Here is a 26,249-nt window from a genome sequence, read left to right on the forward strand (position 1 = left end):
CCGGCGTCCTCACCAGCGCCCCTCGCTCGGCAGCCTCCAGCACATGCCCGCGTGAGCTACGCCCGGGCACAGCCCTTACAGATCCACACGGTGACACTCGGTGACACACGTGTCCAACTCCCCGAGCAACACCAGCTGCCTCACCGAGCTGGAGTTCCTGTTGGAAAGCGGGTGGGGTGGGGGCAGGACACGATCCAGTTCTCCAATGAAGCCGGTTCCCCGCCGTCCTCCTCGCTCCCTCCCTCCCGGCGCCTTCTTCGCCCCTCCCCCTCCGAGTCCCCACCGTCCAGGCCCCCGCCCCGCGCTCGCCCCCGCCCCTCGAGGCTCGCCTCCGTCCCGACCCGGGGCTGCGGCGGCTGGACCCGGGAGAGAGGGGCTCGGAGGGACGGAGGGGCCCGAGCGGAGAGGCTGGGACGGGCGGGAGGAGGGAGGCCCGGAGGGAGGAGGGCGGAGGGCGGCGAGCTGGAGCCGGGGAGAGCCGCTTCGGGAGTGCTGTCTCCATGGCAGTGCTGGGCGCAGCCCGAGGTAAGGCGACCCCGGCCCCGTCCCCCGTGGTCCCCCCCGCTGCCCCCGCCGCCTCCTCTCCCCTCGGGCCGGCCCCTCCTCCCCAGCCACCTGCTGTTTCTGCCCCGGAGACCGCGGTGGGTGGCGGGCAGGAGGGAGGAGCCGCCTGACCTTACCCCTTTACCCCGAAGGGCGAGGGACCCCTTTCCGCCCTGGAGTCCCCCGGACCCCCTCCCACCTTCCTGTGATCTCTCTCCGTCCTTCACCTCCTCTCTCTGTCCTTCACATCCTTCCTGCCTCCCTCCCTCTCCGAGTCCCCAGCTCTTTCTTCCTGAGCCCACCCTCTGGGCCTGGGTGGGTGTGGATGGGAAGGGGTCCAAGGCTGGAGGGGAGGTGGGGGCGCTCCTGACCGACTCCCTCCATCTCCCTCTCGCTGGCCATTGCCATGGCAACTAGGGTGTACTGGGCTCCGAGGGAAGACAAAGGTGGGGGATGGACTAGGACCTCTTGGGGAGGGCAAGGGTCTAAGGGTCTGCTACCGGAAACAGACCCTACCACTGATGCGCCCCATTTTTACTTCGCTTACCCCAGAGCCCTTATGCCCGTTCTTCCTGGCTCCACTCTCTTCAGGCTCTCACCCGAGTTCCTCTGAACCCCCTCCCCAGGGCTCCACGAAGCTCAGAGCCACCAAATTCAGAACATCCCCCGTCCCAAAAGGGGGAAACTGAGGCTCGGGGCAGGGGAGGAAAGAGTTGGGGGCCTATGAGGTGGAGGGAGTCCGCACCTTACTGAACACTGGGCTTTTCTGCTCAGCCTCCCTATTCCTTGCTCCCTCCCTCCCTCCCCCCTCACCTCCCCCCAAAGCCTCCTCTCCAGGGGTCTCTCGGCTTTTCCTTCTATTTTCAAATACTATCACTTTGCCCCCTCTTTCCTTCTCTTCTGTTCAAACTCTCCTCCTTCCCCCTAGTTCCCCCTCTTTCCTTTTCTGGATGCTTCTGATGCCAGTGGTTCCCCTGCCTTCGGCTTCCCTGCCACCCCCCACCCCACCCCACCCCCGCCTCGGTCCCAGCCTCCTTTCTCCCGTCTTCCCAGAGAGCCGGCGAGTGGTGAGTGGGCGGGTGATCACGCAGGCTTGGGGAGATGGAACTGGGCACCTGGACCCCTGGACCCAGGAGCCCGGAAGGTTGGGGAATGGCTGTAATACCATATCCCAGTTTCCAGTGAGCCCTCAAGAAGAAACAAGTCTCTCCTCTGCCATGGTAGCTCTGAGGAGAGATTCAGGGATGTGAAGATAGCGGTTGAGGAGTGCTGGGCAGGGGACAGAAAGAGGGACCCGAGAGCGCCAGAAGCAGGAAAAATGGCTGACGAAGGGTGGGAGACAGGAGGTCAGGATACCTTCTTTCCCGGAGGTCTGGAAAGCAGGGCTCTCATCCGCGCGGGGTGTTAGAGTGACCGTCTGCTTTAAGGCAGGAGAATGTTCTGAATGACCCCATGACCCCTAGTAACCAGTCATTTCTTTCATTTCAAGAGAAGGGAGCCTTGGGTGCCAGCTGGAGACCAGCCTGGACCCCACCTTTGCTCCGCCCCTTCCACACCTCATCTCTCCCTTGCAGTGTGTCCAGGCGGCTGAGCCCCGCCCCCATGCCCCTTGAGGCATCCAGAAGACCCGTGACTGGCCAAGCACCAGAGGCAGCAGACAGCTGGAAGTCCTGACATGGGGACCGGGGCTTCTCAGCCAGCCTCCTAGTTGGGAAAGCGGTCAGCTTGCCCCCCCCCATCAACTACAGGGATACTTCTGGAAAGGTCCCACCCAGCATGGAGGCGGAGGACCACCTCTGCTGACCCTCAGTCTCCTCCCCCGCCCTCCACACCCGGCCTTAGCTGGGTCAGTCGTGCAATGCTGAGCACGAGGGTTGGCCTAGGGGCGGCCTGCCTCCCTCCAGGGCAAAGGCTGCGGGCATCATGGCGGGGTGTGTGAGTGGGGCTCCCGGGTGAGGCCTAGCCCCCACCCCCAAGAGTTCAAGGGGGGTGGGGGGACCGGCGAAGGATGGCTCGGGGTGGGCCGGGGGCAGAGGAGGCCTCCCTCCGCTCAAACGCATTGTCCTGGCTGGCCTGCGGGCTCCTGGCACTGCTGGCCAACGCCTGGATCATCCTCAGCATCTCGGCCAAGCAGCACAAGCACAAGCCGCTGGAGCTGCTGCTCTGCTTCCTGGCGGGCACGCACATCCTGATGGCGGCCGTGCCCCTCACCACCTTCGCGGTGGTGCAGCTCCGGCGCCAGGCCTCCTCCGACTATGACTGGAACGAGAGCATCTGCAAGGTCTTTGTGTCCACCTACTACACGCTGGCCCTGGCCACCTGCTTCACCGTCGCCTCGCTCTCCTACCACCGCATGTGGATGGTGCGTTGGCCCGTCAACTACCGCCTCAGCAACGCCAAGAAGCAGGCGCTGCACGCCGTCGTGGGCATCTGGATGGTCAGCTTCATCCTCTCCACGCTGCCCTCCATCGGCTGGCACAACAACGGCGAGCGCTACTACGCCCGCGGCTGCCAGTTCATCGTCTCCAAGATCGGCCTCGGCTTTGGCGTCTGCTTCAGCCTCTTGCTACTTGGGGGCATTGTCATGGGGCTGGTCTGTGTGGCCATCACCTTCTACCAGACGCTGTGGGCCCGGCCCCAGAGGGCTCAACAGGCCCGGAGAGCGGGGGCTGGGGGCTGGGCCAAGGCGGGTGGGCCAGGGGGGTTGGGCACCCGGCCAGCCTTCGAGGTGCCGGCCATTGTGGTGGAGGATGCCCGAGGGAAGCGGCGGTCCTCGCTGGATGGGTCCGAGTCGGCCAAGACGTCCCTGCAGGTCACCAACTTGGTCAGCGCCATCGTCTTTCTCTATGACTCACTCACAGGGGTGCCCATCTTGGTGAGATTGGGGCTCCCCCCGACCTGCTCTCTCTACAATATCCAGACCCCAGCATGATCACCTGACCTCTAGCTCCATCATCCATCTTCCTCTCCTCTACCCAGCCCCACCTGTGAACCCCCATCTCCAACCTCCATCTCCTAGTTCCCATTAGCCCGGCTCTGTAGCCTGTTCGCCAGTGACCAGTACTCAGCTCCATCGTCCATCCTTCCGTCCCACTCCCTGTCCTCTGGCTCCGTCATCTATCCTGCAGCTCCACTCTTCAGCCCCCCAGGCCTATCACCCAGATGCTAAGCTCCACACTCCACTCCCGAACCCCCTCTGGATACAGCAGGGTCTTGAGCACCCCTGGGTGGCAACCCCAGAGAGCTCACCGCCCCCCCCCGCCCCCAGCTTTCTGAATCCCCATCTAGTCCCTCCTTCTGAATTTCAGTCTGTCTTCGAGGTTTACTGTACCGCGTCGGCTCCTCTCCCTCTGGACCCCTGGGCTTCCTCTCCAGTACTCTCTCCCGACCTTCCTCTGAGTCAGTCCCTTCCCCTCTGTTCAACCTTCTTCACCTCCAACTTTGCCTCGGTCCTGATCCGATGTGATCCGGACCATCCGCTCCCGACTTCTTGGCCCGCCCCCGGCTGCACTAGGATGTCGGATCTGGGGTCGAGCGGGCCCCCTCGGCTCTGGGCCCTGACCCGGGGCCACTCTCCATCCTCCTGCCAGGTGGTGAGCTTCTTCTCCCTGAAGTCGGACTCGGCTCCCCCCTGGATGGTGCTGGCTGTGCTGTGGTGCTCCATGGCACAGACGCTGCTGCTGCCTTCCTTCATCTGGTCCTGCGAGCGCTACCGCGCCGACGTGCGCACGGTGTGGGAGCAGTGCGTGGCTATCATGTCCGAGGAGGATGGCGACGACGGTCAGAGGAGGGACTGGGCTTTCGCTTTCCTAGGCGTCGGCTCCCTTTCCTGCCCTTTTCTACCAGCCCTTTTCCTTGTGGGGACGGGCTGCCCTGGAGTGCCCCCTGCTGGACAGAACCTGCAGCGCCCCTGGGTTGACTCGTGGCTCCCCTCTCCCCAATCATCACCCCGATGCACACCCACTGCTTCCTCCTCTCGGTGTCTGTTCCCCCTCGAAGGCCACACTAGCCAGCTCTGCCTCCGCCGAGCCTAAGAGACAGTCCAGAGAACTAACACAACCATAAAGGAAGGCTGTGGAACCGAGGGAAAGCTAAGCTTCCTGAGAGACACTCCCCAGCTACAGGGACAGCTCCTGGCGTGGGACTGGGGGGCCAGGGGTAACTGTTTCAGATAAGTGTGTCTATATGTATGAATCGCTAGGGATTCGGCACTGAATGCAACAGACGTTGGCCACTCTTGTTTTCCTCTTGGAGCTTACAGACTAATGGAAACAGGATTCTCTGGGGAGCTTATAAGGGGGTGGGAGCTTTTAAAGGGGGTGGGGAAGTGGGTATTCCCTGCCTGTAACCACTCTGCCCCTTTTTTCTCCTAGATGGGGGCTGTGATGACTATGCAGATGGCCGAGTGTGTAAAGTTCGCTTTGATGCCAACGGGGCCACAGGACCAGGGGGCAGGGACCCTACCCAAGTGAAGCTGCTGCCTGGAAGGCACATGCTCTTTCCCCCTCTTGAGAGGGTCCACTACTTACAGGTATGGGACTAGGCAGTACATCTCCTATTCTGGGTATCCCCCCACTACTTTTCTCCAGTCTCTGTTATCCATCCCGAGCCCCTATTCCCTAGCCCCAGCCTGCAGGGCACATGAGGAGTAGGTGAAAGGAAGGCATGGCAAGGGAGGCTCCCCTTCAGACCGCTCAGAACCAGGTTTGCCCATCAGAGGATGTTTTGCAGAAGTGTAAGGGGTGGAGCCATCTTGCAGAGTCCCCACTTTGGTTCCTGCCTCTACCCCCTTTGTCCCGGCAGCACCCCTGGGTCTACTTGCTCCTCTCCCCAGGTCCCTCTGTCCCGACGTCTGTCCCACGATGAGACCAACATCTTCTCTACTCCTCGGGCACCTGGCTCCTTTCTGCACAAGTGGTCATCCTCTGATGACATCCGCGTCCTCCCAGCCCAGAGCCGGGCCCTAGGGGGCCCTCCTGAGTACCTGGGACAAAGGCAAAGGCTGGAGGATGAGGAGGAGGAGGAGGAGGCTGAAGGTGGGGGGCTGGCCAGCCTTCGCCAATTCCTGGAGGGCGGGGTTCTGGGGTCAGGTGGCGGACCCCCCCCACGGGGTCCAGGCTTCTTCCGAGAGGAGATCACCACCTTCATTGACGAGACGCCTTTGCCTTCTCCGACGGCCTCGCCAGGGCCCTCTCCTCGCCGGCCCAGGCCGCTGGGAGTCTCACCCCGCCGACTCTCCCTTGGGTCCCCTGATAGCAGAGTCGTTGGACTTCCTTTGGGGCTAAGTGCAGGGCGACGCTGCTCCCTGACAGGAGGTGAGGGGAGTGCAAGAGCTTGGGGAGGATCGTGGGACCCAGGTAACCCCATCTTCCCCCAGCTGACCCTGTGAGCCCAAGTGGGCCTGCTGGACTCGGGTGGGGGGGCGGCCTGGGTGGGTAACACCTCGTTCTGTCCCTGAGCCTGAAGCAGCTGCCTCCAGACTCTGGGGAGATGGAACCCCTGCTGTCTCCCATCCAAGTGACCAGATGCCCGACTCACCTTCCATCATCCCTAGCAAAATGTATTAAAGTCTGAAGTGTCACCATGGAAACCTGTGTCCAGTGTGCTGTGGTGGCCAAGGGGATGGTCAGAGGCTTGGGGGGTGGAATGGCTCATAGAAGACAAACTAGAGCCGGCACACTGGACAGAGGCACAGAAAGAGACACGGAGAAAGACAAACATGCAGACGTTCACAGAGACGGCCTTATAAGAGCACCTCGGGCTGGGCTGGGCTGGGCTGGGCTGGGCTGGGCTGGGCTGGAGGGGGGTGTGGAGGGTGGAGGACATAGGGAGACACTTGAGCTAGCTGGTTTGGGGTTTGAAGGATCTTCGTTGAGATCTGTGGAGGTGGTTTTAGAGGATGTCTCTTATCTCCCATGCCTCAGCGCTCCTCCTTTTCCCAAATGTGTATGCGCGCACTTTCTGGGCAGGAAAGGGTTCGAGCAGACTTGGTGTCACAGACCTTGGAGTTTACCCCCTCCCTGCTGCATTCGAAAGTTCTTTGTCCAAAAGTGCGTGTGTGCGGGTTTGTGGGAGGCATCCATGCTCCTTCTCCTGGACCCGAGAGCGGAGGGGAACGCAGCCGCAGTAGCTCTTCCCGCCCGCTGGGCCTCGGCGGCCGGAGTCAGGGGTCCTAAGAGGCTCCTCAGGCTGTCTTCAGAGCTCCAGGTCCGCTCCACTGCGGGCCGTCTGCCCCGCGCTCCCCGCGGTCTGTTTCTTGGTCCACACCACCCCGCTCGTCCTAAAGCCCGCGTTCTCCACGTTCCGCCAGGCGTCAACTGCCTCCTGGCTCTCCTTCCCAGGGTTGGGGCTCGCGTCGGCGCCGCTCATTCCTCCTCTCCTCCCTCCTCTCTATCTCCTTCCTTTCCCCTCCCTCTTCCTTCCCCGTCTCCTCCCTCTTCCTCGCGGCTCCCGCAGTTCCCTCCTGCAGCCGGCCGGCGGCTCTCGCACGATGTTCCGGCTCCTCCGGTGGCTGCCGCTCTTGCTGCTGCTGCCTCCCACGGGGTCCCCCGAGCCCCCCGGCCTGGCCCCGCTGTCCGCGGGGGCGCCCCCCCAGGCCCCCGACTTGCTCTACGCCGACGGGCTGCGCGCCTACGCGGCGGGGGCCTGGGCGCCGGCGGTGGCCCTGCTGCGGGAGGCGCTGCGGAGCCGGGCGGCGCTGGGCCGCGCGCGGCGGGACTGCGGGGCGCGCTGCGCGGCCGAGCCGGGGGCCGCGCTCCCCGCCCTGCTCCCCGCCGCCCCGGGGCCGGACTCCGGGCCGGGAGCCGCGCTCGGCGCCTGGGAGCCGCTGCTCCTCCGCGCCGCGCTGCGGCGCGCCGAGTGCCTGACCCAGTGCGGGGCGCGCAGGCTGGGTCCGGGGGGCGCGGCGCGGCTCCGAGTGGGGAGCGCGCTCCAGGACGCCTTCCGCCGCCGGGAGCCCTACAACTACCTGCAGAGGGCCTACTACCAGGTGCGCGGCGGCCCGGGCCCCGGGGGTCCTCCCCGGCCCCGCCGCCGCCGTCCTCCTCCAGCTCCCGGGAGGGGCGGCGAGCCAGCGCCAGGACCCGGGTGGGGCTGTGTGGATAGGACCTCTGTCTTTGGAGTCCGTCATCAAACCGCGACAAACACCCATCGAGGCCGCCGAGGGACAGCCTTGGGAGAGTGGGAGCGAAGTTGGAATGGGTGTCATGCGGCAGGGTGGAAGTAGGTCGGAGAAGGAGGACAGGGGCCTGGAGTTTTAGAAAGTCTTACTGAGACCTACGTGGAGTGACAGCCGCCTCTTCCCAGGAATGAAGGGGGAGGATTAGGGTTGAGATCCGCCGCTGGAGAGAGAGCATGGGGGCGGGTAAGGGGGTGAGTGTGAGCCTTCGCTTGGGGGCAGGAGGGAGCTTCGGGAAAGAAAGAGGAGCGGACCAGGGCTGAGGGGGTCCCGGTGTCCCGGGGCAGGGGCAATGGACACTGCGCGCTACTGGTGCGGTCGCTGTTGCCTAATAATGCCTACGTGGCCGGGGAAGGGGGGCGCTGGTCACACACACCTCAGCTCAGGGTCCTAGAGCCCAGCGGCTTTTGCTGGTCGCTCGGGTCACCTCTACTTCCGCACCTCGCTTAGCCACCACTTCCACTTCGTCTCTCCAGCGAGGCCCCTCTGCCCATATCCCACACACTCCGGTCTTCAGACCCCGCTTCCGTAGCTACCAGACTCCTGAGAGCCCCAACATAGTGGGGGTCTGGAGGTTGGGTGGTGGGCAGTTCTCACCTACCGGTCTTCCAGAAGGCTCTGGGGCAGCGCCAGGTGTGTCTGGGCCGGGGAGGCTGGGGAGGAGGCAGAGTCTGACACCCCTACCCCAGGGCTGACTCCCTCATCCTTCCCGCTTCTCAGCTGAAGAAGTTGGACCTGGCAGCAGCCGCAGCGCACACCTTCTTTGTGGCCAACCCAATGCACCTTCAGATGCGAGAGGACATGGCTAAGTACAGACGGATGTCCGGGGTTCGGCCCCAGAGCTTCCGGGACCTGGAGACGCCCCCATACTGGGTGAGACCCTCAGCACGACCCCTGTCCCGCCCCCCAGTCTTTGACTGGCTGGATACACAGGTCTCGCCATCCTGCGCATTGTACGCCGGGCATCAGAAAATCTGGATACCGTCCTCCGTGACCCTCATGGGAAGTCACTCTCTGGGGCTTACTTTTTTCCTGAGATTCACAAAGTCCCGCGTCCTAACATTTGGATTCCGAGGCCCACCCTGTATTCCCCAAGGTGAACCGGGACCTGGAGTCCAGGCCCCAAATGAGACCCACACCCCTCCCCTTGATCTGGTCTGGCAAGCCTCGCCCCAGGGTTTCAGGTGGGTGACCACTCCCCTCCCCATCAGGCAGCCTATGACACCGGCCTGGAGCTGCTCGGGCAGCAGGAAGCAGCACTGGCACTGCCCTGGCTAGAGGAGGCCCTGCAGGAGAGCCTGGCCCAGGTGGAGAGCTGCCGGGCTGGCTGCGAGGGGCCTGAGGAGCGGGAAGAAGAGGAGGAGGAGGAGGGGGCCGGGAGCCAGGGAGGCCTGTATGAGGCCATCGCGGGTAAGGGGCTGGGGCTCGGGAAGGAGAGGAGGAGGAGGGGGCCGGGAGCCAGGGAGGCCTGTATGAGGCCGTCGCGGGTAAGGGGCTGGGGCGCGGGGCCTCGTGGTGCCGGGGAGGTGCATCACAAGCTGAGTGGCGCGCCTGTGTCCCCCGCAGGGCACTGGATAGGGGTCCTGCAGTGCCGGCAGCGCTGTGTGGGGGACACGGCCACACGTCCTGGTCGCAGCTTCCCTGTCCCAGACTTCCTTCCCAGCCAGCTGAGGCGGCTGCATGAGGCGCATGCCCAGGGTCAGTGGGGCAGAGGGTGAGCCCTGGGGGTGACTGAGGTTGGAAACGGGGAGAGGGAAGGTTTGTCTCTGATGGTATCCCGAGGCCCATCCCTGCATCCCTCCGTCTGTGTCCGCATCTGTAGTCGGTCAGGGCTCCATGGGGACCACCACCTCAGGAGGACTCTTGCTCTCCTTTGGTGCCGTTGTGGAAAGCTTGGAGATGGGTCACAGGGCTTCTTCTGTCCTTGCTGTTTCTCACCTTCCTTTATCCTCTCTTCTCTTCCTCCCCTCTGAGCTCTGCCCACTCAGCTCAGGTATGTTCCCGTAAGCTTTGGAAAGAAGCAGTGGATGAGCCTGTCTGCTGGGTGGGATGGGGCCCTGGGAGGCCACCTTCTCTGGCTCTGCCTCTGTCCCCTTGGCTTCTTGTCTCTGCCCAGGGATCACAGCGGTGCCCCGTCGCTGGGTCCCACCCCTCGCTATTCTCTGTCTCCAGTAGGGAATCTGTCCCAGGCTGTGGAAAATGCGCTGAGCGTACTCCTCTTCTACCCGGAGGATGAGGCTGCCGGGAAGGCTCTGGACCAGTACCAGGCCCAGCTAGGAGAGCCGCGACCTGGCCTCGGGCCAAGAGAGGTAGCCCCTCCACACTCACCCTGTGAGGTAGCCCGACATCAAACAGATACACTGGAGAAGTCACCTGGATCCCGCCCCCTGTTCTGGCCGAAGGCGACCGCAAGTCCAGCATCTACTCGGTCTCCACTCCTTGCTCCCCACCGCAGGCTCTACTTCTGAGTCCAAGCACCAGCCCCACCCTCTTCCACTAACCTCACCCCTGCCTGCCCCCACCTATGCACAAGTGCACATGTGCACAACACACACACACACACACACACACACACACACACACACACACACACACTACCTCCAGTCTGAGCCCCGACACCCTGATGCTGCTGAAGGAGGAGGGTTGAGCCGAGGGGCACAGCCAAGGTTAGGGAGCCTGCGGGCTCCCCTGCCCTTCTCCAGCCTTAACTTCCCTGCCCCCCACTCCCCCCCGCTGTCCCCCTTCTCCAGGACATCCAGCGCTTCGTCCTTCGATCCCTGGGGGAGAAGAGACAGCTTTACTATGCTGTGGAGCACCTGGGGGCCAGCTTCAAGGACCCCGTGAGTGACCCCCCCGCTCCCCACCCACCCCCAGGAGGGGGGCAGCAGTAATGCCCTATGTGGATGTGCCACATCTGTTGCCAACAGCGTCGCCCATTTCTCCATAACCCTTCGAGGGTTGGAGAGGACTCTGTCCCAGCGTCGCAGGGACAGAGGCAGGCGCCTGTAGTTGAGGGCGGCTTTGGGGTCATGCAGGCCTAAATGTTGGTCTCTCTGCCACAAACAAGCTCTGGACCTTCACTTGCCTCGGCCTCAATTTCCTTACCTGTAAAATGGGAACATCACACTTATCTCATAGCCCTGTTGAAGCCATGTCGCTTGCTCCCAAGTACAGAAAGCTCTGTTGCTGCTGCTTTTCTTACTCTTTGTTGTAGTTGTGAGAGGGAACTAAAGGGCAGAGGTTAGTCTCGCTAGTGCTGCAGCATAAGGCAGGCTTCCTCAACCTTTTTGCCACTGTTGCCATTTTGGACCAGATACCTCCTAACTGGGAGAAGGGGGCTGTCCAGGCAACGTAGCACCGCGTAGGCCAGCTTACCCGGCCTCTGCCCAGTAGGTGTCGCTAGCACTCCCTGAGTCCTGACAATCAAAACTGTTTGCAGACATTGCAACATCCCCTAACGGGCAAATCTCCCTGTTGGGAAACCGTTGGTTAAATCCCAGCTCTGTCCCTGATCAGCTGTGTGATCTTGGGCCTGTTACTTTACGTCTCTGTGTCTCAGAGTCCTCTCAACTGCAAAATGGGCACATGACCACGACCTGTTTGATAAGACTATTGTGAACTTTAAATGATAAATTCCACATCCGTGTATAAAGCTCTTAGAATAGCACTTGGCAAATAGTGCTACATAAGTTGGTGTTTTCATTATTATCATTATTATTGCAGAGTTTGGCCCGGTGCCCAGTGCCCGGGGCTCCCGACAATGAGTCCAGGGCTTTCTCCCCCTCCCCCTTCCCCTCCGGAAGCAGGAGGACCTTCATGTGGTAGCTCAGGGTCTACCGTCAGGGATTCAGGGGCGGACTTGATGGGTGATGGTGCTTTTCCTGACTGTCCCAGGATCTCTGGACCCCAGCAGCTTTCATCCCTGAGGCCCTTAGAGAAAAACTCAGGTAAGAGGTGCCTTTTGGTGGGAGGGGCGTGGCCTGAGCTGCAAGGGGAGGGATGGGTGCTGGGGAAGATGGGTCTGGACTGGCCTGTGCGTCCGCTGAGCGTGTCTCTCACCCCTGAGAGAGGATCGGGAGAAGAGGCCGTGGGACCATGAGCCTGCACAGCCGAAGCCCTTGACTCACTGGAAGGGTGAGTTCCTGGGACAGCAGGAGACAGGAGCCTGGAGGGGCTGGGGGCTGCCAGCTACCGCTGGGCCTGCTCTCAGGGGACCCTCAGCCCCGGCCGTGTCCCTCCCCGGCAGATGTCCTCCTCCTGGAGGGGGTAACCCTGACCCAGGACGCGGGGCAACTGAACGGCTCGGAGCGAGTGGTTCTCGACGGGCTGCTCACCCCAGCCGAGTGCGGGGTGCTACTGCAGCTGGCCAAGGTGAGGAGACCTGTGAGGGGGGCTCAGCCGCTACTTGGGGACCCTCTGGCACGGCTGCCTGCCCCCTGTCCCGCCCTCCCTGACCCTCCAGCGGGGACTGCTTGCCACTGCCTCCCCGCTGGGGACAAGTTCCTTTTCCTCTTAACTTAGCTGACACGGGCTGGTCATTTTACAGAAGGATTTTGCGAGAAACTGATAGGAAGAACAAAATACAAAGCATAAATGCATCAGAAAGGGTGAGTGCGCAGGTGCAGATTCCTTGGTTGGTTTCTTGGCCGAGAGCTCGGTTATTGGCTCGGCAGACGCGCAAGCTGTTTCTCCATCATCGCATCCCCTCCTAGATTGGGTGGGATGATCTGTATTCACCAGGTTGAGTCTGCCATTTCATGAAGCTTCAGTCTCACTCTGGGCTAGCGTTTCTTTGACACACGCTCTTTGAGACCCTGCTGTATACTGGAAACGGCTAGGTTCCCGGGAGAGGTAAATGAACACAGACCGTGCATTTGGGAGCTCAGTGTATAGAGAAGGACTCAGGCCTGGAGACATAATCGGAGTGGGTGGTGAGTCTGATGAAAGGAGTCTGTACGGGGCACTCATCCAGGGACTTCCCTGGCCATCCAGTGGTTAAGACTCCAAACTTCCACTTCAGGGGGCATGGGTTTGATCCCTGGTCGGGGAACTAGGATCCCGTGCCAAGATGCAAAGTCACGGAAGGCTTACCGGAGGGGCTGGCCTTTGAGCTCAGTCTTAAGGATGAGTTAACCAAACAGAGAGGGAAGGAAAGTCAGGCTGCAAGGGAGAAGAGCAGGGGGGGTTCTGGGCACTGCAGTGGAGTTAGAGCACAGGAGTGAAGAACACAGGCCAGTCCCGGCAGGGATTACCTGTGTGACCTTGGGCAATGTATCTTAACATCTGTGAGCCTAGTTTCCTCTCTATGAAATGGGGCTAAATGCAGCGGTTATGTTGTAGGGTTGCTGTGCTCGCTGTGAGGATTAAATGAGTCAGTACATGGTAAAGTTCTTGGAGGAACGTGGAAATAGTATGATCTATCTCTGTTAACATCAGGCCATATATTATCCAGAGGCGGTGTAGGGGTGGAGGCACAGGAGATGGGGAAGGGCCTCTGTACCCTACCAAGGAGTTTGGACTTTATTTGTGGATGGCTTACTGAAGGATTTAAGGAGGAGTGGACTTTTGTCTTCCTGCAGAACCTCCAAGGGCAGGGTCTGGAGCCCTCATCCTGTAGGACTGGGAGCTCCCTCTAGTGGCAGTGTGGAGAATGCAGCGGGAGAGGGAAGTGAGGGGGAGCTTCTGGGATTGCAAGAGGGCCACCGCCCTAGGTCAGATTCTCATTTCAAGGGAATGAAGGTGGGGACAGATGCGAAATATTTAGAAAATCAAAGAAAGAGAATTTGAGGACTAAATCTATGTGGAAGATGAAGAAAGAATGGGGTCAAGGATAACTCCCAAGTATCAGACCTTTCTGTTCCTTGACTACACTAAACTCATTCTGGCCCCAGGACCTTTGCACTTGCTATTTCTGCTGCCTGGAACATTTTTTCTCTCAGCTATTCCTTCATATCATTTGGTTTCAATGTAGATGTCACCTCATCACTTAGCTGTCCCCTGACCCCTGCTGGGGCACTCTCAGGGTTGTAACCCTGCTTTAATTTTCCATGTGACACTTATCACCGTCTGAATTGATCTGGTTTGTTTGTTTGTTTATTATCTCAACATATAAACCCCGCCGGAACTTTTCATGTTCACAGTTGAGTCCGCAGTGCCTAGAACAGTGCCTGGCATATAGTAGGTGCTCAGTGCCTACTGAGTGAATGAATGAATAAAAGGATAGAGGGTTAGATGGCTTGCGTGGCCAGGTAGCCTCTTTATAAACCTCTCAGAGATGAGGCTTAGATACGGGGTAATTAGATAGTGGTACCTTGAGTTTCAAAAAGCAGACGGAATAGAAAAAAGAAAGAAAAAGCAGACCGTAGGTGTCAGGAAAGGGACACTCAGATACTAGGAGACCCCCAGTTGATAAGAGTCATGTAGGCAGTTGGGTAACTGAGACTTAGTATCAAGGGTCCTCAAGTTCTCCAAGAGCACGTAAGGTGAGAAGGGATGGAAGAGAGACACCTTGGCTGATGCCATGTCCCTACCTCAAGACAGCCAGGACGTGTCCCGACTGTCGAACCTCCTGCCAGCGTCCTTTTCCAGAGAAACTGCCCTATTCTCGGCCCATCGGGATGAGAGATCAAGCCCCTCCTGCCCCCTTCCGCAGCTGTCCTTAGCTCTCAGGGCCCCTTCCCCACTGTAGGAAGCTCTCCAGAGTTCTGTGCTCAGTCCCTTCTGTGAGTGGGGTTCCAGATCTTTACCAGGAGTGACAGCACAGACGCGGAGTTAGTCGTTCTCTGGGAAAGGGCAGCAGCTCAGAGAACTCCGGGAGCTTCTGGCCTCTTCCAGGGAGTTGGGAGGGTTGGAGGGAAGGCCACGTGGCCCTGTGGGCAGTGAGGTGGGCAATAGCCCGGGGCCGGGGAGGGTGACTCCCCAGCCAACCCCCTCCCTCCCTGCTTAGGACGCGGCTGCGTCTGGAGCCAGGTCCGGCTACCAGGGCCGCCGCTCCCCCCACACTCCCCACGAACGCTTCGAGGGGCTCACGGTGCTCAAGGCCGCGCAGGTGAGAGGAGGCCCCCAGGCCCTGGCCTGACGCCAGAACTGGAGGAGAGGGCCGGGCATCTCCCGGGGAGGGCTCTCCCGGGACCCAGAGTAGCTGAGTCCTCGGCCCGGGGTTGAGGAGGGGCTTCCAGACCGAGGGGCCCGGGGTGCCGTCATGGAGCAGCTGGGCGGAGGGGCGCCCCCAAACTGTGGGTGAAGGGCAGTGGAAGTGGGGCGGGGGCGGGGTCCACCCTTCCAGTGCCTCGCCCTTCCCGGCCCTTCCTTCTCTGCTGGCAGCTGGCCCGGGCTGGGGCTGTGGGCAGTCAGGGCGCCCAACTGCTTCTGGAGGTGAGCGAGCGCGTGCGGAGCTTGACACAGGCCTACTTCTCCCCGGACCGGCCCCTGCACCTCTCCTTCACCCACCTGGTGTGCCGTAGCGCCATAGAAGGTAACCGCCGGGGACCCTGCTGCTCCGCCCCTGCCTCGGGGCCCCTCGGGGCCGGCCGCACACCTTCCGCAGCCCCAGCCGTGTGTGTCCCAGTCCTCACTGCGCGAGGACTGACTCCCCCGCCCAGGCCGGGGCCCGGCTGTGACCCCGGAGCTGCAGGGTGGGTGTCGGTGGGAGGGCACCAGGCAGCAGGGCGCCCACCAGGCCCCTTCACTTCCCAGGAGGGCAGGCGCAGCGCATGGACCTGAGCCACCCGGTGCATGCAGACAACTGTGTCCTGGACCCTGACTCCGGGGAGTGCTGGCGGGAGCCCCCGGCCTACACCTACCGAGACTACAGGTGGGCGGCCCTCCAGGGGTCGGGCAGGGGGGGCCTGGGCCGGGGTCTCACCGCCTCCTGTCTTCCTCCCTCCCCAGCGGACTCCTCTACCTCAACGATGACTTCCAGGGCGGGGACCTGTTCTTCACAGAGCCCAACGCCCTCACCGTCACGGTAAATGGGTGCTGGGGCGCGGGACAGGGAGCCCAGCGGTGGGCTCAGGATTCGAAACAGAAGGTTCCCAGAGGCAAATGCAGGGAAATGGCTGGGGCCGCCTTAGCCCTCTCCTTCTCTGGCCTCCCCAGCTCCTCCCACCACTTGTGTGTTCAGGGGCTCTCCTAGCCCCTCCCAGGAGACCTCCAAGGGGCCCCTCCAGGCCCTCCTAAAGGAGGGCGGGTGAAGCACGGGGCCCCAAGCCCCTATCCCAGGTAAAAGCCCGGGGATAGGACGAGTAGGAGCGGAGCAGTGCTTTTTCAATGTGCATGGCTCTGCCTTATCCAGTTACCTCCTTCTCTGTTCACCACCTGTAATCCAAGCTCTCTTTGGAGTGGAAAAGTGTCCTCAAGATCCTTATGCCCAGAACCCAGAGTCTGGCACTGCTCTCGTGCCTTCGGGCGGCTTCACACCTGGTACAAAGAGTTAGCCGGGAAGTCAGGGCACTGGGGCGGATGGAGGTCCCTTCTCCTTTTGGCTCCAACTCCTCTAGCCTCAGTCTGGCACCTGTGCTCCCCAAGTGGAGGCCCGTTTCCCATTTCCCATTTGCCCCCGGACTGCCCTTGAATTAAGGAGGGCAAGTGGTGGGCAAGAGAGCTGCCCTCCCTGGGCCCCCTACCCTGGTCCTACTCCAGGGACTCAGGACCAGGTTTTCCGTGGGTCTCTCCCTGGAGCTGAATCCGCCATCGCCCGCCAGGCACAGGTCCGTCCTCGCTGCGGGCGCCTCGTGGCCTTCAGCTCCGGCGTGGAGAATCCCCACGGTGTGTGGGCCGTGACGCGGGGGCGGCGCTGCACCCTGGCGCTGTGGCACACGTGGGCCCCTGAGCACAGAGAGCAGGTGAGGAGGCGTGAGCGGGAGTAGCCGTGTGAGGGGTGGGCAGGCTTGACGGGTTAGGCGCCAGGGCCGACGTGACCCAGGGAGGGTCCTTGGGGCACGGTGGATGCAGGAGATCAGGCCAGACTCTCCTCTCCACGCCCCCCAGGAGTGGACAGAAGCCAAAGAGCTACTGCAGGAGCCAGAGAAGGAGGAGGGAGAAGAAATACCCAGCAGAGACCCCGCCCCAGAACCCCCCAGCCACAGGCTTCAGCGGGTCCAGGACAAGGCTGGGGAGGCGCCTCGTGTCCGAGAGGAGCTGTGAGGGGCTGAGCCAGCTCCTTGGGGGTGTGGCCTCTTGACTTGTGGGGGGTCTGCCTTGGTGCCAAGACCCCCGAGAAGTCCCCAGGTGACAGGAGGAGAACAGCGAGCTCTCCGTCCCTGCGCGCCCGCCAGCCTGGGGGTCACAAGGGCCGTGCAGCCCCGGACTCAGAGGACACTGCACAGACTAGCCTGGCGAGCCAGGCCTGGGTCCGGCTGACGGACCTCCAGCCCTAGGACAGACAGAAGACGCGATGATGCTGCCGCCGCCGCCGCGGAAAGCAACGGCAGGGGGTAGGGCCCCACTGCTTTAAATGAGGAGGATGCGAGGGAGGGTCACCCCGCTGCCCGCTCCCCGCCTGTCAATAAAGATCCTGAAGATCCCTCAGCCGGGGCCCGGTCAAGTGTGTCGCAGCAGTTTTCCTGGCAGCTGGAGGGTGGAGAGGCTGTGACCGGCCAGGGAGGACAGGTACCGTGGGCCTCCCAGAGGCAGGGCCTCTCCAGCCTGTGGTTAGTCAGGGAAACCTCAGCCACCTGCTCCCCTCACGCAGATGAACCCTAACCCTGACAGCTGCTCCTTGGGCCTCCTACTCTAAGCCCTGTCTTCCCTCTGAGCTTGCCTGGGACTCCGGGCAGCCTCACCCCTCTGGTTCTTGCCTTCTCAGCCCCAGCAGGACCCTGTGAGTCCCGGGGGCCAGCAGTGGGCCCAGCCCCGATGGGAGCAGGGGACGGGGTTGCCCTCCACTTGCCATTCTTTCTCCACCCAGAGCTGGGCCAGGCCTGTCCATCCTCCTCTCTGGAGCCCCCGGACCTTCCCCCTCTCCCCAGGATCAGACCCTGGGGGCAGCTGGTTGGGGCTTGTCCAGAAGAAGGATTATCCAGATCAGTCCCTTCTAATCTCAGCTCGGCCTACACCCTCCCCGTACTCACCGTAGCCCTCTCCGCGCCCCACCCGGAGCTAAGGAACACAGTTTTGGGTATTGACAGTGGGCTGTCTCTCACCCTCGTTCTCTGGCCCCTGGACTGGTTGCCAGCCCGGCCCTGACTGCCAAGATCATCACCAGCGGTGGGGGCCAGGGCGGGGCGGCGGGGGCCCCCCCACGGCTGTGGCTGAGCTGCCCCTTTGCACCCCTCCCAGACCCAGCCCTTAATCCTCACAGCTTTGCTCTAATCCCATGGGGCCCGATGCTCTGCACCCTGCCTGGAGACTGGCCGGGGAAGCACCCGCACCCTCTCCCCGCTCCGGGGCTCGTTATGGGGGGGCCGCTTCTCCCTAGAGCCCCGCACTCCTGCTCCCACCCCCCCGCCCAGCCTGGGCTGGGTCCGAGCCTCTGGGAAGCCACATGCCTCCCGCCCTGTCCTCTCCCCCCATCCCGGCCAGCTGACTTCATTTGCCTGACGTCGTTGGCCCTACCCTTCCCTGTCGGTGTCCCCCCGCCCCTCGCCCCCAGTCGGGGCCAGGCCAGGCCAGCTCCCCTGGCAGCAGAGCCGGGGCAGGTGACGGGCGGGCGTCACAGCTGAGGGAGCGACGAGGCACCTGGGAACCGGAGCTGGAAGCCTAAAGAGGCCCAGTCAGAGCCCAAGTAAGAGGGAGCTGGGCTGGCTGTGCCCTCTGGGGCTGGGGGCTGCAGGCAGGGCTGGGCCAGCGCTGGGCCGGCTGCACAGGACTCCACGCCGGGAGGGGTGGGCGGGGAAAGTGGTGCAGACCAGCCAGTCGGTTCCCTGTCTGGGGAGTGGGCTCCCGCCTTCGTGAGGGGTCCGGTGTGGGATGTGAGGGACAGAGACATGGGGACCCCCCTACACCCACCCCGTGTTCCTGGCAGGAGCCGGAGCCACCCCTCAAGCCGTCCGCCATGGGGGAGATGGAGCAGCTTCGGCAGGAGGCAGAGCAGCTCAAGAAGCAGATTGCGGTAACCCCAGGACCTCCCACCAGGGAACCCCAGAAAACAAGGAACCGGCCCATGCGGGAGTGGGGCCTGCGGGGGGAGAGGGCTGGATTCATTTACCCTTGAGTGACACCCGAGAGACCCCTGACCTGGGAGTCACCAGAGACCTCCTGAATCTGGATCTCATATTTGAGAGGCACCCCCAAACCCTAGAGCCCCAAACCCACCCACATCAGACGCCCACGCACACACACCCCCACCGACACCCTGCCCTTACCGTCCCCTGATGTCTGCTTTGCCCCCAGGATGCCAGGAAAGCCTGTGCCGACATTACTCTGGCAGAGGTGAGCGCTCCTGTCCCCCTGACAGGGCCGGGGGGGTGGGGGGAGGAGTGGGGAGGGGAGGGGAGGGGAGTGGGTGGGAGCCCCTGACCAGCCAAGGCCTGGTGCCCTAGTACAGCGTGTCCTTGGAGTGAGGAATGACATGAATTCATTCATTCAACAAACATTTTGCGAGGTTGGTCTGCTCTGGGCCAGGCACCGAGTCGGAGGCTAAGGAGGCAGACTCTGTCCTGTTCTTATCCATAAAACGAGAGTGAGGGACTTCCCTGGTGGCCCAGTGGCTAGGACTCCGCGCTCCCAATGCATGGGGCCTGGGTTTGATCCCTGGTCGGGGAACTAGATCCCACATGCTGCAACTAAGAGTTCGCATGCCGCAACTAAGACCCGGCACGGCCAAAAAAATACATAAATAAAAATATTAGAAAAACAAACACACAAACAAAAAAACCCGAGCGTGATTACCCCCCCTCGCGGGGTGGCTAGGATGAAGAGCGGAAGGGCTTTGTCAGTCAGAAGCCCTTCGCGACTCTAGGTGCTAACTGTCTAATACTGAAGTCGTCAGTTCTAAGATGCATTTTTTTTTCACATTTTGACGTCTCGGAAATTGAGATGCATCCAACAATCGATGCCTTACAATTACAATTCGCAGCATTTTTTCTTTCTTAGTGATCCATGTAAGAATCGTGCTTCTTAGAACTGGTGGCATCTTAGATTGGATTAAATGTTAATAATAAGAGTAAACATTTACCGAACATGAGCCAGGCCCTGGGCTAAGTTGCTTAAATACATAATTTCATTTCATTTTCAAGACAACCCCATAAGGTAGGTGCTGTAAACCTCATTTTACAGGCTCAGGGGAAAACAGGCTCAGAGAGATGAAGTAACTTGCCTGAGATAACAAAGCAAGTAAATGGAGAGTCAAGTCTTTTGACCCTGGAGCCCCAGCCGAAGTCTAGAAGGTCGAAGGGGTTTCAGGGGCACAGGACTACAAGTTTCAGGAGGTGCAGTTCAGGGCCATGGAGCTGCTGCGGGTGCCCCGTGAGATCTGGCCGAGCAGCAGCGCCGGATGAGGGCAGAGGCTCCTAGCAGCTGGGGTCAGCCAGATGTGTGCATCTCCTCCCAAGTCCATGTGTGGTGGTCTCACAGTAGCAGCTTGAATTGGTCAAGGTGGCATTATTTATACGATGGCAATCCCCCTCCCCCTCCCCCTCCTCCCCCAGCCCACGCAGGAGAGGCGGTGGTTAAACCCTTAGCAACGTGCCTGTGTCTGTCTCCGCAGCAGTCGAAGCCACTGCCGGGCAGGGCCTGGTAACTCTGAGGCTGGGCCCCTGACCCCCAGCCTGGCACGAAACAGAAACTTGTACAGATCAGTGGCTGTGACACGGACACGTGGGCACGCGCCCCGCTCAACCCCTGATTTTCCTTTTTTTTTTTTTGCGGGACCTCAGTTCCCCGACCACCACGGATCGAACCCGTGCCCCCTGTATTGGGAGCATGGAGTCTTAACCACTGGACTGCACTGCCAGGGAAGTCCTCACCCTGATTTTTTTTTTTTTTTTTTTTTTTTTGTTGTATGCGGGCCTCTCACTGCTGTGGCCTCTCCCGTTGCGGAGCACAGGCTCCGGAGGCACAGGCTCAGCGGCCATGGCCCACGGGCCCAGCCGCTCCGCGGCATGTGGGATCTTCCCGGACCGGGGCACGAACCCGTGTTCCCTGCATCGGCAGGTGGACTCTCAATCACTGCGCCACCAGGGAAGCCCCCTCACCCTGATTTTTAATGCTCCCTTTCCTGCAGCTGGTGTCTGGCCTAGAGGTCGTGGGACGAGTGCAGATGCGGACGCGGCGGACGCTAAGGGGACACCTGGCCAAGATCTACGCCATGCACTGGGCCACCGACTCCAAGTGAGGCTTAAGAGGCGTGGGCGGCCGGGGGTGGGTGTTAGGGGGACACAGGAAGGAGAGTTGGGTGGCACGAGTGTTCTCTCCCCAGGCTGCTGGTAAGTGCCTCACAAGACGGGAAGCTGATTGTGTGGGACACCTACACCACCAACAAGGTACCAGCCCTGTCTCCCGGCCCCTCTGCCACCCTCCTTCCTGGGGGCGTCCTGCTCCCCTTCTCTGCTCTCCACCTGGGAGCTCAGCGCCGGCCCCCGCTGCCCTGCCCCCCACAGGTGCACGCCATCCCGCTGCGCTCGTCCTGGGTCATGACCTGTGCCTATGCCCCGTCGGGGAACTTCGTGGCATGTGGGGGGCTGGACAACATGTGCTCCATCTACAGCCTCAAATCCCGGGAGGGCAACGTCAAGGTCAGCCGGGAGCTGTCTGCTCACACAGGTGAGTGAGAGACTGAGGGTCCCTGGAAGCCCCGGCCCTTCGGGGGGCAGCCGGCAGCCAGGGCACTGTCCTAACTACCCCCAGGTTATCTCTCCTGCTGCCGCTTCCTGGACGACAGCAACATTGTGACCAGCTCCGGGGACACCACGTGGTGAGGACCGAGCGCTGTGGGTGCTGGGGCTTGGGGGGCACCTCTGTGCTGGCCTTTCTCTGTGACCCCCCTCTCCCCACCCGCCGCAGTGCTCTGTGGGACATCGAGACCGGGCAGCAGAAGACTGTGTTTGTGGGACACACGGGGGACTGCATGAGCCTGGCCGTGTCCCCTGACTTCACACTCTTCATTTCGGGGGCCTGTGATGCCAGCGCCAAGCTCTGGGATGTGCGGGAGGGCACCTGCCGGCAGACGTTCACGGGCCACGAGTCGGACATCAATGCTATCTGCGTGAGCAGCCCCTCCCCCCCGCCCCCTCTGTTCTCTGACTCCCGGGAACACCTCTCCACCTCCAACACACACAGCCTTCATCCCCTCCTGCAGCCCCCTGCCCCTTTCCAAAAAAAATTTATTCATTCATTTTTTGGCTGTGTTGGGTCTTCGTTGCTGCGTGCAGGCTTTCCTCTAGTTGTGGCTCGCGGGCTCTAGAGCGCAGGCGCAGTAGCTGTGGCGCACGGGCTTAGTTGCTCCGCGGCGTGTGGGATGTGGGATCCTTCCGGACCAGGGCTCGAACCCGTGTCCCCTGCATTGGCAGGCGGATTCTTAACCACTGCGCCACCAGGGAAGCCCCTGCTCCTTTCAACTTTCCGCTGTGAAATAATTTTCCCTCACAGAAAAGTTGCAAGAGTAACAAAAAGAGCTCCCATCAACCCTTCACCCATATCCACTGTTACCTTTCTAACACACTTGCTTCTTCATTGCCTCTCTGTAGAGTGAGGGAGGGATAGATGGACAGACGGACGCAGACACACACACACCTAGATGTAGGTATAGACACGCTTTCTCATTAACTTTTTCCCTGGGTTTGAAAGTAAGTTGCAGACCTCATGCCTCTTTACCCATTAGTTACTTCAGTGTGTGCTTCCTAAAGTCAAGGTCATTCTCCTTCGTAGTCACAGTCTAATTCTTAAAATCAGGAAATTTAAGTTGACGCAGTACTATAGCCTATAGTCTATATTCAGATTTCACCAATTATCTGAAAAATAGCAATGTTTTTTTTTTTCTGTCCAGGAACATGTATCGCATTCCCTTGCCTTGTCTTTTCAGTTTCTTTTATTTTTTAAAATTTTTTATTTTATTTTATTTTTTTCTTGCGGTACGTGGGCCTCTCACTGTTGTGGCCTCTCCCGTTGTGGAGCACAGGCTCCGGACGCGCAGGCTCAGCGGCCATGGCTCACGGGCCCAGCCGCTCCGCGGCACGTGGGATCCTCCCGGACCGGGGCACGAACCCGTGTCCCCTGCATCGGCAGGCGGACTCTCAACCACTGCGCCACCAGGGAAGCCCTCAGTTTCTTTTAAACCGGAACCGTTTGCGCCCTTTCTCTGTCTTTCATGAGATCGACATTTTTGAAGAGTACAAGCCAGTTTTCTGTAGACTTTCCCTCCATCGGGTTACATGACATTTCCTCACGATGAGATTCAGGATATGCATTTGTACTTGGCCCTGTGCTTACACACGGATCCAGCCGCTCGTTGGCGTCTGGGACAGCCTCCACCCTTCTGGCCACGTGACCCTGGGCACGCTGCCCCCCTCCCTCAGCCCCGTGCTCTCCCCTGAAACGTGGAAATACTGTGGAGCAGGGAAGGGGGTAGGGAGCCCGGCTGCAGCTGGCATGTGACAAACGTCAGCGGTGAAGAGCGACCGTGCTGGTGGTGGAAGGGATGGGGGCAGGGGCCAGAGAGGCTGAGGGAAACAGCTGGGCCTGGAGCCGCCAGGGCAGGAGCAGGGAGAGGTCAGGAAAGGCAGCAGGCTACCCAGGTCTGAGTCCTGACCCCTGGCCACCTGTACCTGCAGTTCTTCCCCAACGGAGAGGCCATCTGCACGGGCTCGGACGACGCCTCCTGCCGCCTGTTTGACCTGCGGGCAGACCAGGAGCTGACCAGCTACTCCCACGAAAGCATCGTCTGCGGCATCACATCCGTGGCCTTCTCCCTGAGCGGCCGCCTGCTCTTTGCGGGCTACGACGACTTCAACTGCAACGTCTGGGACTCCATGAAGTGCGAGCGAGTGGGTAAGAGCCTGCCCACCGCGGCCACCTAGCCCCCCTCGTGGGGACCCTCTTCCCGCTGCTCCCTGGTTACTGGGTAACTGAGCTCTACCCCTAGAAGCCAGTCCCCCTTGCTTCCCAATCTAGGACCACCTTGTCTCAAAGCAAAGTTGCTCTAATGGGCCCTTCCCCAGTGCCCCCTGCCATAGCTGCTTCCCACCAGAAGAGCTCCTTCCGGTCACCCCCAGACCCATGGGCCTTGAATGTCCAGTCAGTGCTGGGTTTCAGGGGCATCCAGCAAAGGGGAGGGCCATCTCAGGGACTATGCAGTGACAGAAGTAAGGGGATGGAGAGTGACCTGATGGCCCTGACCCCAGCCTGGGTGCTTCTCCAGGACTGGCCTGGTCTGAAGTTGACTCAGACAGTGTGGCGGCTTCTCCTGGGAGAGGCCTGGTGGCCAGTGAAGATAAAGCTGGCCCAGAGAGTCAGGATCCGTCTTCATCCCACTGCTTACTTTCTGAGTGGCCTTGGGCAAGTCACTTCTCTCGGGGCCTAAGTCTCCATTTGGAAGCCCTCCCCATTTTCTAGTGCCCTTGCTTTTCTCCCGGCCACGTTGACATGTCCAGCCCTCCCAGGTCCCTCCCCTCCCCTCCGCCACGGCAGGTTCTACACAGAGAGACTGGCCTCAACAGAAGACCCGCCCCTTTGGGCGAATCCTCTTTCTCTTCCGGGTCAGATGTCCCGCCTAGCTAACCTCGGGGCCCTGTGTGCACACACTCCCTGCCAGGCTGACTCCCCGCCCTTTTCTTCAGGCATCCTCTCTGGCCACGACAACAGGGTCAGCTGCCTGGGGGTCACAGCCGATGGGATGGCTGTGGCCACTGGTTCCTGGGACAGCTTCCTCAAAATCTGGAACTGAGGAGGCTGGAGGAGGGGAGGTAAAAGGCCACGAAGACACTCGGCTGCCCTCTCCCCTGCCCGATTTCTTTAAGATTTTCTCTTCCACCCCGCAGCCGCCCTTCCCGCCCAGCTGTCCCCTTTGAGGGCGTGGGGAGTTTGGGGAGCGCGCCTTTGGGAGGCAACACCAGGGACATGGGTGGGGAACTGCCTCCCCTCTCCATGGTCCTGACAGCTTCTCCCTTAGTGAGCAAGGACAACGGACCCCCGGACCTCCAGCCTTGGCAGGCCTAGGAGGCTTCCCATCTGAGGCCACAGGCCCTAGGATTCCCCCCGCCCCCCACCGAGCCACCACCTTTGTCTAGACCCGAGTGGCGCAGAGCCCTCAGCCCCGTGACTACGGCTCTGGCACCACTAGGGTCCTGGCCCCCTTCTCCTTTGTACTTTCTCCTTTGTCTACCTTCTTGCCTCTCCTAAAGCGCTGGCAATAAAGTAGTGCCCTGGTATGTCTGTGACGTTTGCCTCCCACCCCACTTCTGTTCCAGACAGACGCAGGTCCCACTGAAGTAATAAAGTATTACACGTGCAGTGATAAAGGCTGGGTACCAGAGAGCTGTGGGCAGAAAGGAGGGTGGAGGCAGGAGCCCAAGGCTCACGGGCAAGGCCTGAGCTGGGGCCGGAGGAGAAGGAGGCTGGGAGCGGGGCTGCGCACAGCAGTTCCCCACCACCTGCCTTTGGCGCATGTGTGCGTGTTTGTACGGGAGGGTTGTGTCGAGAAGGAATCAGACTGTGAGAGGCCTAAAAAAGCTAAACAGTCTAGACTTTATCCTACAGGCAATGCGGGACGATGGAAGAGTTTTGAGTGCAGTAGTAACGTGATCGGTGATGCTCCTCGGGAAGACGGCCCTGGCAGCAATGTCGGTTGATGAAAGGGAGGAAGGGGAGCCTGGAGGAAATGGAGGGAAGCAAGGTAGGAGGCAGGTGGCAAGAAATGCAAGAGCCATAGGACAGAGGGGGATGGGAAGGGATGGGGAAGGGAGTAAAGATGCAGAATCGCCAGGAGGAAGAGACCGACGCCTAGGCTATGGGATATTCAAAGGGAAGGATTCACGGTAATGGCCAAGGTTAGGGTTTGGCAACTGGGTGGACAGTGCTGTCATTCACTTGGAGGGAGAATAGGGGAGGATGAATAACTTTGCGGGGAAGATCACAAATTCAACTTTAGACAAAGCTCTGAAGTTCCTCTGGGGCAGCTGGATGAAGATCTGGGTTAGGTAGAGAGGCCTGGATGTCACCAGAATACAGATGAGTAACAGATGAAGCCCTAGAAGTGAACACCCAGGGACAGCAAGAGGAAAGGGCCAAGGACAGTGCCCTAGGGAACACCAGGATTTAAGGGAGGTGCGTAAATGAGGCCTGGAGGTGTCAGTGCGGGGACACTCAGGCCGTGGAACACAAGCCCCCCCCCCCCCCCGCCCCAGGCTGCCTTTCTGCATACAGAAGACCCAGTGCAAGGTTTAGGTATAACACTTAAAAAACATCATTTAAGGGCTTCCCTGGTGGCGCAGTGGTTGAGAGTCCGCCTGCCGATGCAGGGGACGCGGGTTCGTGCCCCGGTCTGGGAAGATCCCACGTGCCGCGGAGCGGCTGGGCCCGTGAGCTGTGGCCGCTGAGCCTGTGCGTCTGGAGCCTGTGCTCCGCAATGGGAGAGGCCACAACAGTGAGAGGCCCG

General features: G+C 60.9%; 3 protein-coding genes across 8 annotated transcripts; all 3 read left to right on the forward strand.

Moving 5' to 3' along the window:
• Window positions 1-347: 347 nt before the first annotated feature.
• On the forward strand, window positions 348-6,133 carry GPR162 (G protein-coupled receptor 162). Its single transcript, XM_059082549.2, has 5 exons — window positions 348-525; window positions 2,118-3,418; window positions 4,134-4,323; window positions 4,917-5,074; window positions 5,378-6,133. Exons 2-5 carry the CDS (start codon window positions 2,552-2,554, stop codon window positions 5,930-5,932), a joined length of 1,770 nt encoding a protein of 589 aa, XP_058938532.1. The 5' UTR covers window positions 348-525; window positions 2,118-2,551; the 3' UTR covers window positions 5,933-6,133.
• Window positions 6,134-6,736: 603 nt separating this feature from the next.
• P3H3 (prolyl 3-hydroxylase 3) lies at window positions 6,737-17,264 on the forward strand. Of its 5 annotated transcripts, none has more exons than XM_067008661.1 (16): window positions 7,354-7,764; window positions 7,849-7,906; window positions 8,441-8,593; window positions 8,932-9,130; window positions 9,287-9,418; window positions 9,893-10,029; window positions 10,471-10,560; window positions 11,615-11,667; window positions 11,787-11,854; window positions 11,967-12,091; window positions 14,667-14,768; window positions 15,044-15,194; window positions 15,416-15,533; window positions 15,611-15,686; window positions 16,423-16,563; window positions 16,709-17,264. In XM_067008661.1, the coding sequence occupies exons 3-16, from the start codon at window positions 8,498-8,500 to the stop codon at window positions 16,862-16,864; spliced, it is 1,644 nt and encodes a 547-aa protein (XP_066864762.1). In that variant the 5' UTR covers window positions 7,354-7,764; window positions 7,849-7,906; window positions 8,441-8,497; the 3' UTR covers window positions 16,865-17,264. The 5 variants fall into 5 exon arrangements, with proteins under 5 accessions (XP_066864763.1, XP_058938504.1, XP_066864762.1 ...); XM_067008659.1 differs by having other exon boundaries at window positions 7,731-7,764; window positions 7,849-7,914; XM_067008662.1 differs by lacking the exons at window positions 7,354-7,764; window positions 7,849-7,906 and adding an exon at window positions 6,737-6,790.
• A 93-nt stretch (window positions 17,265-17,357) lies between these two features.
• On the forward strand, window positions 17,358-25,032 carry GNB3 (G protein subunit beta 3). 2 transcript variants are annotated; one of them, XM_067008667.1, is made up of 10 exons: window positions 17,358-18,443; window positions 18,684-18,770; window positions 19,052-19,090; window positions 20,883-20,989; window positions 21,078-21,141; window positions 21,259-21,421; window positions 21,506-21,572; window positions 21,662-21,863; window positions 23,428-23,644; window positions 24,634-25,032. In XM_067008667.1, the coding sequence occupies exons 2-10, from the start codon at window positions 18,714-18,716 to the stop codon at window positions 24,747-24,749; spliced, it is 1,032 nt and encodes a 343-aa protein (XP_066864768.1). In that variant the 5' UTR covers window positions 17,358-18,443; window positions 18,684-18,713; the 3' UTR covers window positions 24,750-25,032. The 2 variants fall into 2 exon arrangements, with proteins under 2 accessions (XP_066864768.1, XP_058938567.1); XM_059082584.2 differs by having other exon boundaries at window positions 17,785-18,443; window positions 24,433-25,032.
• Window positions 25,033-26,249: the final 1,217 nt, after the last annotated feature.

This window comes from Kogia breviceps, chromosome 12, assembly GCF_026419965.1.
Source record: "Kogia breviceps isolate mKogBre1 chromosome 12, mKogBre1 haplotype 1, whole genome shotgun sequence".
Lineage (NCBI taxonomy): Eukaryota > Metazoa > Chordata > Mammalia > Artiodactyla > Physeteridae > Kogia > Kogia breviceps.

Excerpts from the sequence above, each read along its gene's own strand:
- GNB3 (XM_067008667.1), top strand. The coding sequence starts at position 18,714 with ATGGGGGAGATGGAGCAGCTTCGGCAGGAGGCAGAGCAGCTCAAGAAG. Across the intron at positions 19,091-20,882 it reads CCGACATTACTCTGGCAGAG|CTGGTGTCTGGCCTAGAGGT; the intron begins GTGAGCGCTCCT and ends CCTTTCCTGCAG. Across the intron at positions 20,990-21,077 it reads CACTGGGCCACCGACTCCAA|GCTGCTGGTAAGTGCCTCAC; the intron begins GTGAGGCTTAAG and ends TTCTCTCCCCAG.
- P3H3 (XM_059082521.2), top strand. The coding sequence starts at position 7,034 with ATGTTCCGGCTCCTCCGGTGGCTGCCGCTCTTGCTGCTGCTGCCTCCC. Across the intron at positions 9,131-9,286 it reads CCTGTATGAGGCCATCGCGG|GGCACTGGATAGGGGTCCTG; the intron begins GTAAGGGGCTGG and ends TGTCCCCCGCAG. Across the intron at positions 10,030-10,470 it reads CTGGCCTCGGGCCAAGAGAG|GACATCCAGCGCTTCGTCCT; the intron begins GTAGCCCCTCCA and ends CCCCTTCTCCAG.
- GPR162 (XM_059082549.2), top strand. The coding sequence starts at position 2,552 with ATGGCTCGGGGTGGGCCGGGGGCAGAGGAGGCCTCCCTCCGCTCAAAC. Across the intron at positions 4,324-4,916 it reads CGAGGAGGATGGCGACGACG|ATGGGGGCTGTGATGACTAT; the intron begins GTCAGAGGAGGG and ends TTTTTCTCCTAG. Across the intron at positions 5,075-5,377 it reads AGAGGGTCCACTACTTACAG|GTCCCTCTGTCCCGACGTCT; the intron begins GTATGGGACTAG and ends TCCTCTCCCCAG.